The sequence below is a fragment of the Macaca fascicularis genome, chromosome 6 (assembly GCF_037993035.2).
Source record: "Macaca fascicularis isolate 582-1 chromosome 6, T2T-MFA8v1.1".
NCBI lineage: Eukaryota > Metazoa > Chordata > Mammalia > Primates > Cercopithecidae > Macaca > Macaca fascicularis.
Window position 1 is genome coordinate 109,311,147 of NC_088380.1, and position 13,730 is coordinate 109,324,876.

Genomic DNA, 13,730 nt, shown 5'->3' on the forward strand with positions numbered 1-13,730 from the left:
AGTTATATGTTGGGAGAGTGACCGTACATAGCTTTTCCAGACTCCCAGAGTGAAAGTTTTGCCTAAAGGGTAACCTAGGCTTTTTCCATTCTAACGGATTCTGATGGCATCTGGTGACTAACAGAAGCTATAGCCTTTTTGTGAATTGTCCCAAATTCCTGATCTCAGGATGCCTTATCCTGAGATTAGACATGGTTGCAAATGAAGAGCTGTAAAAACGCATAATACTTTGTTCGTTCTTTTCTGTTTTAAATTATTTTTTATTTCTCATAGTCATTCTGTTTGTTTATTCTTTCCTTTAGACATTTAATGATTTTATACCTTCTGTTTTCATTATCTGTGCCTCTTTAAACTTTTGTATTCCAACAGGATATGGCACTGACTCAATAATTGCTTGCTGAATACATGAGTGAACACTAAAAAGGGATTTTGTTTGGCCATTTTCTGACTCAACATTTCAAATAGTAGATAATTTACCTTTTTACCTTGAATTATATTCTAATATAAGGAATCATTGTTTTGCTTGTGTTTATGAAAAGCCATTGTGCATTAATTCAGCAAACTTAAAATTCTGCTGCATGTGAGTTATTGGGTAATAGGGATATGAAGTATGTTGCGTGTTTAAGGAAGTCACAGGCTAGTAGAATTGTAGACAAGAATAAAAGTGTTAAAACATATAAAAAGGACTTTCTCCTTGAACTTTTCTAATTTCTGAAGAAAATTACAAAAATCAATACAATTTACATTGTTTATTAGAACTAGGACAGACTCTCTTGATGGTGTTAAAAGTCAAAATTGGATTTGAATAACTCACTTTTTGGCTTTATGTTTATATGCTAGTTATATAACCCATCTTAAACATACTTCTAAATTTTCAGCAAATACCATCACAGTCATCATGGAACTCATATGTATATATGCCTGTTATATTTACATATGAACATATAGCATGTATGATGTGTTTATATATCTGTATTTAACTATTGAATGTGAATTACAGTAGGTGTTTAGAGAAATGCAGTGATGAAGATAAAAATATGTTTTATATTTTGAACGAAATTATAGCTTTCCCTAGGGCATTGTTTTTGTTTGTTGTTTTAATAAGAAACCATAGAATTTGAATGGGTGAAAGTATAATAATATCTGCATTTGACCACTGAACTGTGGTGCTGTCTAAAAGGTGTTTTACAGACACTCGGAGGAATTGGCTCTGACAGCAGCCCACTCAGCCAAGAAATTTGACTGTCATCTTCATCCACTTGCTTTCCCTCACATGGATGACCTGTAAATAATTGTGTCTTTTCCTTAGTGAATGATGACAGGTCCCTATCTATCAAATTGCACTACACAAATGAGCTAGAAGCCATTGAATTTAGAAACAGATAAAATTAATCTAATGATTCATTGTTTTTCATTTTCTTGGGCTTTTCTCTTGAATGTAGAACAGTTTCTGTTGCAGAATTGCACAGTTAGATTTGAGTAGTTCCAAATATGACATTTCTTAAACAAAGCACATGATCAAATGATGTTCGGATACTTCAAGAACTGCATGAACAATTCAATTTTGATCATGCTTGTGGGTCACTAGATAGTCTGACATAAAGACCGAGGTCTGGGCAGAGTACATTGCTCGTATATCCATGTTTTATGGCTTTGGCAGCAGCAAATAGAGGGGAGTAGCTTATGCATATGTGTGTGTACATGTGTGTGAGTCCTCATCCCCATGCAATCATTCTGTTACCTTTCTGCTTCCAGTTAGTTGACTAAGTATCCTTTCTCTTCTGTCTTCAACTAGGACTTCTTTCCGACATAAATAATGAGTAATCTCTGTCTCACAGATGATCACTGAGTATTTTTCACCAATCACCCTGAAAAACGCTTAGTTTCTTAGTGAAAGCTACTTGGAAAGAGCTATGATGAAGAACACAAATAAGATATATATAGTAGAGGTCTTTGATGAGTAGATAAAGCCCATTTTTCTTGGTCATAATCATGTAGGAGAAGTTGTTGCTATATACCTTGTCTCAGACTCTCAGAGTATTTCTTAAATGTCTTCTATCCTTTGGTCACCCAAATACACATGGTTCCAAATTGACAACACCCAACATCTCCTCAGCTTTTCTCAAGTAATAAAAAAACAGTGAGAGATGAATAGGAACCATTTCTAATGTCTTCAATTAGGTACATCTAATGATCACCAGAAATTAATTGACATGTTGATATAGCTATTTTAATGCAGAAATGTTAAAATGCTACATTTCCCCCACCTACCACCTCCTCAGCAGGAACTACTTTAGTAGTCAACCCTTAAAAGATCACTATGAGTTGGTCTAGTCAGAGAAAATTTCATGATGAAGGTACGCAGGATTTCATCTGGACCTCTGAAGATGACCTATTTGAATATGCGAAGGGGTGAATATTTTAGTGGCCCACAGTATGAGCCCAAACACACTGGGCACAAGTATGAGAGACAGTATCATATAGTGACAAAAATAGCAAGCTCTGAGCCAGAACACTCCACATTCAGATCCCAGCCTCACAACTTTCTAGCTATACTACTAGGGGACAAATTACTTCGCCTCTCTTTCCTGAAGGCTCACCTATTTGGCAGGACAAAGAACCAGACTCATAGGGTCTTTGAGAAGCAAATGAGTGCCTGGCACCTGGAAAGCCCTCAGTAAATGTTAGTAGTTGTGATTATTAAGTGAGGGGGCTGCCTGATGAGAATGAGGAGAGGATGTAAAGGTTGCCATATTGGAAATGTAGTGAGCTAGAGGACTGGCACAGTGTTATGCATGGCCCTGAAAGGCTAGAAGAAGGGTATGGGCTTGATTCTGTAGGAAATTAATAGTGGACTATTATAGGAATGACATTACAAAAACAGGGCTTAGTGAAGCTTATGCTGTTTAATCTTGCATAAGCTTGGTTGATGAAGTCTATTTATTGATTCCTTGGTATATATCATAGAGTTTAACTTTAAAAGATATATCATTTAGAAATTTAGTTTTTTTGTGTGTGTTGAAATTTCTTTATTCAGAGGTGAGGATTGTTTTATTTGAAATTGATGTTCAATATATAGGCTTGCTCAGGTGTCTTATTTCTTAGATAATTTGGTGGCAGCAGCTTTAAGTCCTCATAAACCACCATAAGCATTCTTTTTTTTTTTTTTTTTTTTTTTTTGAGACAGAGTCTCGCTCTGTCGCCCAGGCTGGAGTGCAGTGGCCAGATCTCAGCTCACTGCAAGCTCCGCCTCCCGGGTTCGGGCCATTCTCCTGTCTCAGCCTCCTGAATAGCTGGGACTACAGGCGCCCGCCACCTCGCCCGGCTAGTTTTTTGTATTTTTTAGTAGAGACGGGGTTTCACCGTGTTAGCCAGGATGGTCTCGATCTCCTGACCTAGTGATCCGCCCGTCTCGGCCTCCCAAAGTGCTGGGATTACAGGCTTGAGCCACCGCGCCCGGCCAGCATTCTTTACCAATGGTGCATCATTGTCCATACTAGCAGTAGTTAATGACAATTTCACTATTAAGCTTTCTGGTTAAAAATGTTCAAGGAAAAGGTCTTTATTTTAGTACAGAATTACTTCATGGTTATGGGGAAAGCTTGCGGGAGATAATGTAATATGCCATTGTGGTGGGTTTTTAACATGCTGGAAAATAGACTATGGTGCTGTGAGCTTTACATTTGTCTGTACCTTTTTGGCTAAACTGCAAGATTATGAACCGTAAGGTTGATTGTATCCTAAACTCAATGTTGATAGTAAGATTTTAGGGCTTATGTTTTTTTTTAAATCATGACATATCTTTTTTATTATATATTCTTGAACCTCACACCTTCCCAATTCTCTCAATATTAAATATGGCTTGAAATCACAAACAGTCTTAGATTACTGACTCTTTATCATTGATAGGAACACAATTGCTAGAGAATTCCTATGCCTGCCTCAGATCTCAGCACTAAAATGATTTTGGGTGATACAGCTAAAATTACATAATATAATACAGAGTTTCAGTGGTCTCCTTGAATAAAGTAATTCTAAAATATCAACTAATTTTTATCTTTAGAAATTCTTTATGAATTTATTTTAAAAGAAACCTTTTACTGTTTGTCCTGTACATTTAAAGGAGCAGTACAATCCCAATTTAACTAAGATGAGTTGATAAACTCAGACTATGCTCACATAATAGAGTATATTCCATCACTATAAATGGGAACTATAGTCAGAATTACTGGTGATTCACTTGTGAAACCTTTAAATGATATACTTACCTGGGAATAAGTGCTGGAGATTTGACTGAGATGTTGATGGGGGAGGCAAGGAGGGACTGGTCTAGATTGACTGTAGGCACTTGTATTTTTACCAAGTTCCACAGGTTATAATTTAAAGCCCAGGCTAAAAATGGCTGCTTAAGAAAATTGTTTAATAACATGTAAAAATACCCATGGTATGCAAACTAAGCTATTTACAGTGTATAACATGATTACATTGGGAGGAAAAAAGAAAGTTAACAATGGTTATCCCTAATATATATATAGGCAACAATTCTAGATTGCCAAAGTTCTTCAGATCCAAACTTGCAAGTCAGTTCTTTTTTTTTTTTTTTAGTAGGTTAATTATCTGTGGTCTTATTTTTCCTCTACTGAATACTTTAGCTAAAAAGAATTGTTCCTGCCATTTCCAATGGTAATTTGGAGCTGGTTATATATACAAGAATATCTCCAATATTGCTGGTTTCTCTACTTGGTTATGTGTGTTCTTCAGAATCTTTCCATGTCCTAAGTCTGGCAGAAGAATCAAAATTTGACATGCAGACTTGGATATCCGCTTGGAAGGGAAAAATGGAGAACTAAATGACATTCTCCCCTAGGTCACGTTCTTAGAGAATTTCGTGGCCGTGATTATAGTCTGATGTTACTTAAAAGAGCCCATAAATCCCAAACAACCCCATGCAGTGTGGAGAAATTTTGCTTAGAACTCCGGAATTTAGACCTAGACATCTCTCTTTTCAACATGTCATCCACACACATAGTTTCAGGTCTTTCATTTCAGATGACATTATCCTTTGAGAAATCCTCCGACCTGTGTGCTTTCAGTGTCATCAGATTTCCTTTAATTACTGTGTGTGAGTCACTTTTTTGGAGTCTTAGTCCTTCAAAGATACTTCATTCCCAGGACTTACTCGCCTATAAAATGTTCCCTGATCTCATACATCAGGCAATCTGAACTGTTAGCTCCCATTGAGACTGAAGTACCATTTCCACTTAAGCAACTGTCATCGTAATATTGAGTTAGAAGAGTCAGTGGCACTTTTAATCTTATCGGATATAATATTCCTTTGCATTCTCTTGAGGCTGTGTTTTGCACTGTTTCTCACCATCCCAAGGCTGTCTTTGTTTATTCTGCCTGTCAGAATCGCACACTGAAATGCAGTTGTTTCCATTATTATCCTCTAGCTCTCTTCCCCTTGGATCCTTTATTTCTTTGGTGTATAATGGGTGAAAAAGAAAAGAGACATTTCTTTTTAAGATGTCATTCTACAGTATTTTTCCATATTCTATTTTGTGTTCTGTTGACATCTCCTGCATAGTCTTATGTGTGTCTCGTGCCCAGCAGACCTAGAATTCACTAGGGGTGGGGTCTTATTTTGCAAAGCCAGGCATAATCAGCAGGAATGTAGCAAACCCCTGAAATGAACCTGTCAGACTAATCTTTTCCCAGCCTGCCGCTCCCCACCACTGGCAGCAGCCCTTCAGTGAAATTGTCCAAGCGCTGCTTTATTTTAAGGCATCTACTGTTTATTTTAGATTTACATTTTGATTTGACATTCCTTTTGCTGGAGGTAGTTTTCATTTCAACTTGCAATGAATTGTACTTTGAGCTATAATTATATAAATATTTAGATATTTTACTTTTTCTTTAGGATATGATAAAAGATGGTTAGTTGCTTGTTTTTGCTGTGTACTTCTAATATACTTAGCATTTAAATTAGATCTGGAGTTTCTGGAGGAATATGTGAGTCAGTGAGAATATGTTTTTGTGAAAGGAAACTCTGAAGAATTTTCTTTTTCTACTACTTAAAGACAGAGTTGTTTCTCATTTTAGAAGCAAAAATTAAACACATACCTAGAGTTCAAAGTAGAGCAAATAAATAAGTGGTACTTAAAATGTATGTCAGAAAAAATGTATGTCAGAAGGAGAAAAAAATCAGAAAATGTTTAGAGAAGTTATACTTTGATTAATTAAGATTTGCCCCCTTTACAAAGGACAGTTAGAAGAGTCTCTTATATAAGCAAGGGCCCAGGCAAACTATTTTCTTTCTTTCCTCATGGAAAGCTAGAGATTATATGTTGTTGTTTTTATGATCTATCCCTTTATCAACAGCTCTCTTCCCTGCCCTTACCTGAATCTTTTGCTTATTAATATTTCATTTTTTAAAATTACTAATAGCTCCTTATTTTTCCAGAAATGTCTTTGCCTTGTTTCACAGCAGCATACACATTGCATTAGTATAAAAACGATACTGTTGGTGTCTCCTAAACAGACCCTGACAGCCCTGGGCTTTCTCCAAACTGTCTTGAGCCTTCTGTGTGATTCCTGCTACCCTTTCTGGTACTTTCATCCATCCTCACAGCCTCAGGGTTCAATTTTTTAATGCTTCCCAAATATGTAATTCTCTGACCTCTTTCTTGAACAAGAGTCACAGAATTCTGACTCTCTGCTGGATACTTCCACCTGAATTTTTAGCGGGTGCTTGAAACATTGTTTTGCATCCAACCATTTAATTCTTGGAATGAACTGCACTTGGCCATGTTGGCTTATTACCAAAATTCTAAGAATGATTCAGTCGTAGGAAATTTATCCACCCGTAATAAGATCTTCCGAGGGGAAGAAATCATGTAGTCATCTACACAGGTTCTGAAAAAGCAGAGGGGTCAGATAACCTCTCAAGGATTGGCAGAGGGAATATTTTTTTAAAAAGGTAGGAGGAGGAGGAGGAGGATACAATTAGACAACAGTTATAGATGTTCATAAAGTAATATAAGCAGTTTAATAAAAATGAATATAAGATTAAAAATTGTATCATATACCAAAATAAAATCAAGGTGAATAAAAGACCAGTACTCCTACCTCAGGACTTTTTCCATTTTCTTTCTGCCCCAGGAAAGATCCCTGGTAGGATTCTGGAAGGGAAGAAGGAAATCCTGTAGTGAACTTGACAGTGGTCTATAGATATAGAATCCTTCTTATTTCTTCTGTTTCTCTTGCTAACAAACTTCAGCTTCGTGACAATAGGGACTTTCTATGAATTGTGAATGGTTGTAACTTCCAAGTGATTCTTTCCTTCCAAAGCATCTTCTTTCATCTCTTAGGCTTACTATATTCTTTGGTAATAGAAAACCAAGCCTCAAGTTATAGCAAGTCCATTTTCCAGCCATTCTCTCTTCATTAATATTTTAAATGATGGTATAAAAACTTCAAGATTTAATTTTTAGGCTTCAAGTTCTTATTTTCATTGCAGTAAAAGAAAGGTTTATTTGTCTCCTCTGAAACTGGTAAGCCAAGATGGCATACAGTAGGTTTGGCACATAGCGCTATGTTTTCTATCAGACACACTTTGCCAGTCATGGTGCTATAGTTTGATGTAGAACTTTTTTGCTGTTGTTTTGTTTTATAAGTACTAATGTCTCACATACACCTTCTAGCAATAAGTTATGTTTTCTTAATTTTATCAAACAGACCAAAATAGCTGAAAGATGCATTTTTGCACACACCTGAGATTCAAGATCAGTTTGGAGCTATTTAATATTGTATGTGCAAAGGTGACTCATGAACTGCTACTGCATACTGGACAGCATTTTGATGAGAATGAAAAGGGATGAGCCAAACCCACACTAGGAAAGGGAGTTCATAGATAATAATATAATTTATTTTTAATTTTTTCTCTTTCGATTATGCATTTGTTTATTTTAATGTCTTTCAACAACTATTATTGGGAGAAAACGAGAAATGTCATTGTATAACTTCTGATATCTTTTAACAAGTATACCATGCTTATTCAGGACAGTAATTTTATGTCTTTTGTATTTTTGTAAAGATACTTTTTCTACTTTTCTTTTTCTTTCCTGGTAAATTGCTTCTTCATATATATCCCAGTGACTATAGTACTGTTGTTATTCTAAGATGGTCATAAATTTCTGTTATGAATTTTTGTGTTCATATTTTGACCACTCACTGTGGTTTCTGTTTCACTACAATGGTGTGCAGTGTTTTATGATATTCAGCAATCTACTGAAGTCTGAAAGGAAATATATTGTGAATACATAGGCTGCAGATTTCATTTAATACCCATATAATGCCCTCACTACTTTAAAAGAGGTCTTCCATTTAAAAAATATGTATGTGTGTGTGTGTGTGTGTATGTGGGTGTGATATTCAGCCTACTATTTTTCCTTTTTATTCTTCTAATCATATTATCAAGTCATGCTTATCTTTAATAAGATAATTTATACAAACAGGGCACTTGATCCCAAGAGCATCAAAACATCTTTGTTATACAGGTATTTGAACTGTTCAAATATATATTTTGTGACTTTGGTGCACAGAAGTGTAACTTATATTCACATACCTGTATTATTTTCTCATAACAGTTGACTTCAAGCCTCGAGCCAGCATGGATACTGTCCATCATATGTTACTTTTTGGATGCAATATGCCTTCATCCACTGGAAGTTACTGGTAAGGATAATGGCTTTACAGTATAGAAGGGTGTAGAAAATGTGTTTTACAGGTACAAAGTGTATCTGTGCAAGTATTTCACAACTGGTTAATAAATAGGCAGAACATTTTAAGAGAAAGAACTTTGTTCATTAGCATTACGTGGTTATCATGGTTTATCACAGTTATTTGGTCTGCTATGGAGCATATCTATCAGCCTTTGTCACTGACTTAATAAATATATGTCTCATGGACATAAAGATGGAAACAGTAGAAACTAGGACCCCAAAAGGGGCTGGGAGAGAAGGGAGCCAGAGCTGAAAAACTACCAATTGGATACTACGTTAACTATTTGAGTGATGGGTTCAATATGCCCAAACTCCAGCATTACACAATATACCATGTAACATGTTCCCCTTGAATCTAAAATAAAACATCTTAGATTAAATATATGTATATTATATTAATATAATACATTAAATATATGTATATTGTTATACAGTAGTATGTCCAGGTGCATAAGGCTTGTAAAGAAAGTCTGAAAATTTAGATTATTGATACTCTGACATTAATTTTTAATTAATGTTCTTTGGCATTCTTGAAGATCACCAAACTCTGAAAATAGCCACAGGTTTTAAGCTTCTTATTTTTCAAGTAGACCCAGAATCACTGTTACACGTTTAATAGTCCAGAATGACTGGTGTGCTTTGCTTTGCGTTGAGGAATCTGTTTTGAGGTCCTGTCCCTACATAATCATGTAGACTGATGAACTTTTCTGTACGCATCCTAATATTCATTAGCCTGATGCGAGTCAAGCAGCAACTGCTCTCTTGTCATTTTTATAATAACAATATAATGTGAATTTGGAACTGTTAAAAGCACAGGGCAATTAGTGGAAATCTCCATGGACCAAGTACCATCAAAGCATTTGTTAATAGGCTTAAGTTATTTGATGAAAGGAACATACCACATAGGAACCCAACTTACGTGACTGGGTTTATGTCAAAACGGAGTCAGCAAATCACAGTTAATACCCTTCAATATCAACATTCCCGTTTATGCTCTTCAGTAAATTTTTGTAAATAAAATTCTGGGATTAAAAGATTATTCTGTGACAGTTTTTCCTGAATCTTATTCAGTAAATCACATCCTTTGGTTTTTATGCTTTAAAACTATTTCTTCTGAAATTACCAATATTTACCTTTGAGTTAGACTCATTCAAAATAGCTAGAAGGATTTAAAGTCTGCTTTTGCTGCACCTTGGTTTAAGGGAATGAGGGAGAAAATAAAACGACACTTAAATGCTATTCCAATTCTAATTGTTAGGAAAAATTATCTAAAATGAGCCAAGCATAGCTCATTGTTCTCATGTTAAGGGAATACAACAAACATCTCATTTTGGCCCCTTTAAAATATTTATTAATATTCTTAAATAAACTATTTTGAAATTAAATATATAAGATATATTGACCAAAAATCTTCCACATTGGGGAATGAGAAGTTTCAAAGAAAAATATAAATGAAAGTGAAAACAGAAATTTTGAGTAGAGTAATTGTTACATATATTATTTTGCTAAAATTATTACTTGAAAGTCAACATAGTAGAATGAAAAAGCAGTGAACTAACTTGCTGGATTCCCTGGGTGGATTATTCAGCCCATCTGGAATGGAGTTCTTGTCTTCATTTCAGCAAAAGACTTATACTAGGCCATTTATAAAGCCTCTCTATGCTCTAAAATTCCATAATTCTATGAATATAAATTGCATGCAAATGATGAGTCTGATTGGAAAGGCAGTATTTCTAGGAGTTGGAAGTGTGTGCACTGCTTGACTCACCTCAAGCAAGCAGCTCACCGTGTTTTGCCAGTCAGTTGCATCATTGAGTAATTACAATTCTTAATAACACTATACCCATATCATTTTAAATGGATTTTAAAATATTTGCCTTGTATCCCATAGTCCCACTTAATCTGTAAGTTTGTTATAATTGAATTTATAATCATAAAACAAGGACAATTGGTACTGTTATTCAGCATCTTTTAACCAAGCCCAAAGTGTTTTAAGTCTAACATTTAAAAGTAGGATCTTTTCAATGAGTGAACTAGAAGACATACATTAAGTAAAACTGTTCTAATGACTCTGACTTCCACAATCAGACCTTTTTAATATATATTCTTTTACATATATATAAATATATTTGTATGTATATTTATATATAATATATATAAAATATATATTTTATATTCTTTTTTTTTTTTTTTTGAGACAGAGTCTCACTCAGTCACCCGGGTTCTAGTGCAGTGGTGCGATCTCAGCTAACTGCAACCTCCACCTCCTGGGTTCAAGCAATTCTCCTGCCTCAGCCTCCTCAGTAGTTGAGACTACAGGCACGTGCCACCATGCCCAGCTAATGTTTGTATTTAGTAGAGATGGGGTTTTGCCATGTTGGCCAGGCTGGTCTTGAGCCCCTGACCTCAAGTGATCCACCCACCTTGGCCTCCCAAAGTGATGGGATTATAGGTATGAGCCACCACGCCCAGCTATAGGACTTATATTCTTATTTAAAGATAGTATACATTATTTATCTTCCAATATTTGGCAAAATCTATACTTTAAAGAATTAGAGCTCACAGGATATTTCACAGCCAGAACTTTCAGTTGCTTCACAGAAACATCTTCCACTCCCCACCCCCAGCCTCACAGGCTCAGCCCTGAAGATAGTCGGTGGATATTTTCCAGCTGTTTAACATCTTATCCTGTCATCTGAATTATAGTACTCACAACAAATATCTATTAGTGTCAAAAGTCTTGCATTATTTTTCTAAAATTTTTGAGTCATGGAATTGATCACACTCATTTTATAGTTGCAAATCTATTCAATTATTGTAAGATATAGACAGCACTTAAATGAAGACTCCTGAACTTTCACATATATTTTGGGTATGATACCTATAACAGTTTTTGATGCTTAAAAATAACCAGAAGTCATTCACACTCTAGGGAAACTTATAAGGAAATACAAAGCTGTTTCAAGGAAAGAAGAAAAAACTATTTTAACATCAAAATGTCAAACTCGGATTTCCTCTTTTCTGTTTGTTAGCTAGGATTTCCTCCTGTTTTCACTTTCGTGTTCCATTTTCATTGTGAGCAGGTTGGCAAATAGGTGTCTTTAATATAGGAAACATGTTTCCCCTGAAATTATGAAGTTATAATTCACCCTCTGTCTTCAGGCAGCATTTTTAATATGAAGGCAAAGAGCTATTCTGATGATATTTCACTGTTGTGCTGCCCTCCTTTGCTCTTTGTAATTGCCTCTTTCTGCTGTTCATTAAAATATATTTACAGTTATATTAAGTTTACATGAAAATAGTAGACACAGCATGAAGCAGTTTTCATTATGTAGTCATTTTAATTTTAAAGTTTTTTTCATCTGCACACATTCTAGCCTTTTGTGACTCATTCCAAATTAGCAACTCACACTGGCAATGTGTCTAGTTAATTATATGCATGTGCATTTAAATTGCGTACATAGATTTGAACCTTTTAATATTCTGTAGGGTGGTCCCTTTATAGTTAGAGTGGGCCTAGTGCTCAATTCCAAATTAACATACCTCTAGAGGATGCAAATAAGGACCAGCTGATGGAAAAGAAGCAGCTCTGCTGACCCATGCAAAGAAGGCGATAGTACCTGTCGGATGTAACCCAGATGCCTTCTTCCCAGGCGTTTGGAGGCGGAAAACAGTTAACCCCATCTAGGGACCAAAAGAAAATAATAGCACCAAGATTAGAGCAAGCATATCAATAGCATGATTTGTTGCACTTTATTTGTGTTCTATAGACTTAATTCAAAGCATGACAATCATAAGTTCCCCAGATTTATTAGCTGAATATGAGCCTAAACTAAGCTCTAAGTGAGTAGATGCTCTTTTGAAGTTGTTAGTCAGTAATGAAATGAAGGTGCTGAAAACTGGGTAATTTAAATATAAAAATTTACTTGAATAGTAAATTTTGAGGATATCTTGGAAATTCAAATATTGTGTTCATCTAGTCTATGAATTACTTCATTCTGTTTTTACTCTTAATAATTTTTTTAAATAAATGTAAGCTACTTACAGTTTCAGTCTTTGAAAATCATATTTTGTTTATGCAAATTGTGTTGGCATTTGGGGTAATTCTGGAGTGCTCTCTTTTTTTAAATATGAGATTGTAGGCTAGTGCATTTTTTATTCTGCTGAGCACAGGATGTAGGGTTTAAAACAATTTGGAAGTGCAAACCCCACAATTTTGTGTTTAAAATATTGGATGATTAAAGCTAGTGGGCTTCTTAAGTATCTAGTCTTATACTTTGGTGTGATCTTCTATGCATAGCTAAAATTATTTTTAGTTCTTCTTATTAATATTTGATTTTAAAGCTAGTTCTAATGACACTTAGGACCAACTAATCTTAACGAACCAAAGATGGCTTCTACAGGTTGTTTGATGTTTTTTGATGAAAAAAAAGCCCAGCTGGTTAAATGAGGCTATTTCCAGCTGTTCTAACTGGGAATCATTCTCAAGCTAAAGCAGTAGTGCTTTACCATCTTATGAAGCTTTAGCTTAAATCCCTTTCAACTGTTTCTATTTATTAACCACCTGCTGTGTCTTTTTAAATGCCACTATCTCCACAGGGTTACAGCTGCTGATGAGGAGAAAAAAAAAAGGAAATAAAACATGTGTGTGTGTGTGTATATATATATATGTATATAGAAGCCTATATAAGAGACACCCTGCTTGGGTACTCATTTAAACGTCTATTTTTTAAAGGTGATGTTATTTTCCAAATAAGGCCACAGCTTTGTTGCCTCCCTCCCAGTGATAATGATTCTTTGGTTGAGAACAGCATTTGCATATGCTGTCTTTATGCTCCCATTCCATATCCTGGCCCCTGTCATCCATACACTATATACAGCAGGATTCACTGTGTCTTCTGCAATCCCCTTTTTGTTTTTTTCTGCCATAGGAAACTTCTAAAGTTA

General features: G+C 35.3%; 1 protein-coding gene across 18 annotated transcripts in view; it reads left to right on the forward strand.

Annotated features, from left to right (window-relative positions):
- Positions 1-13,730, forward strand: part of PAM (peptidylglycine alpha-amidating monooxygenase) — a 278,511-nt gene that overhangs the window by 153,331 nt on the left and 111,450 nt on the right. For all 18 annotated transcript variants that reach the window (XM_005557444.4, XM_005557445.4, XM_065546598.1 and 15 more), the window contains exon 5: positions 8,649-8,736. In XM_005557444.4, the coding sequence (XP_005557501.3) occupies positions 8,649-8,736 (88 nt within the window). The remainder of the gene's footprint in view (positions 1-8,648; positions 8,737-13,730) is intronic.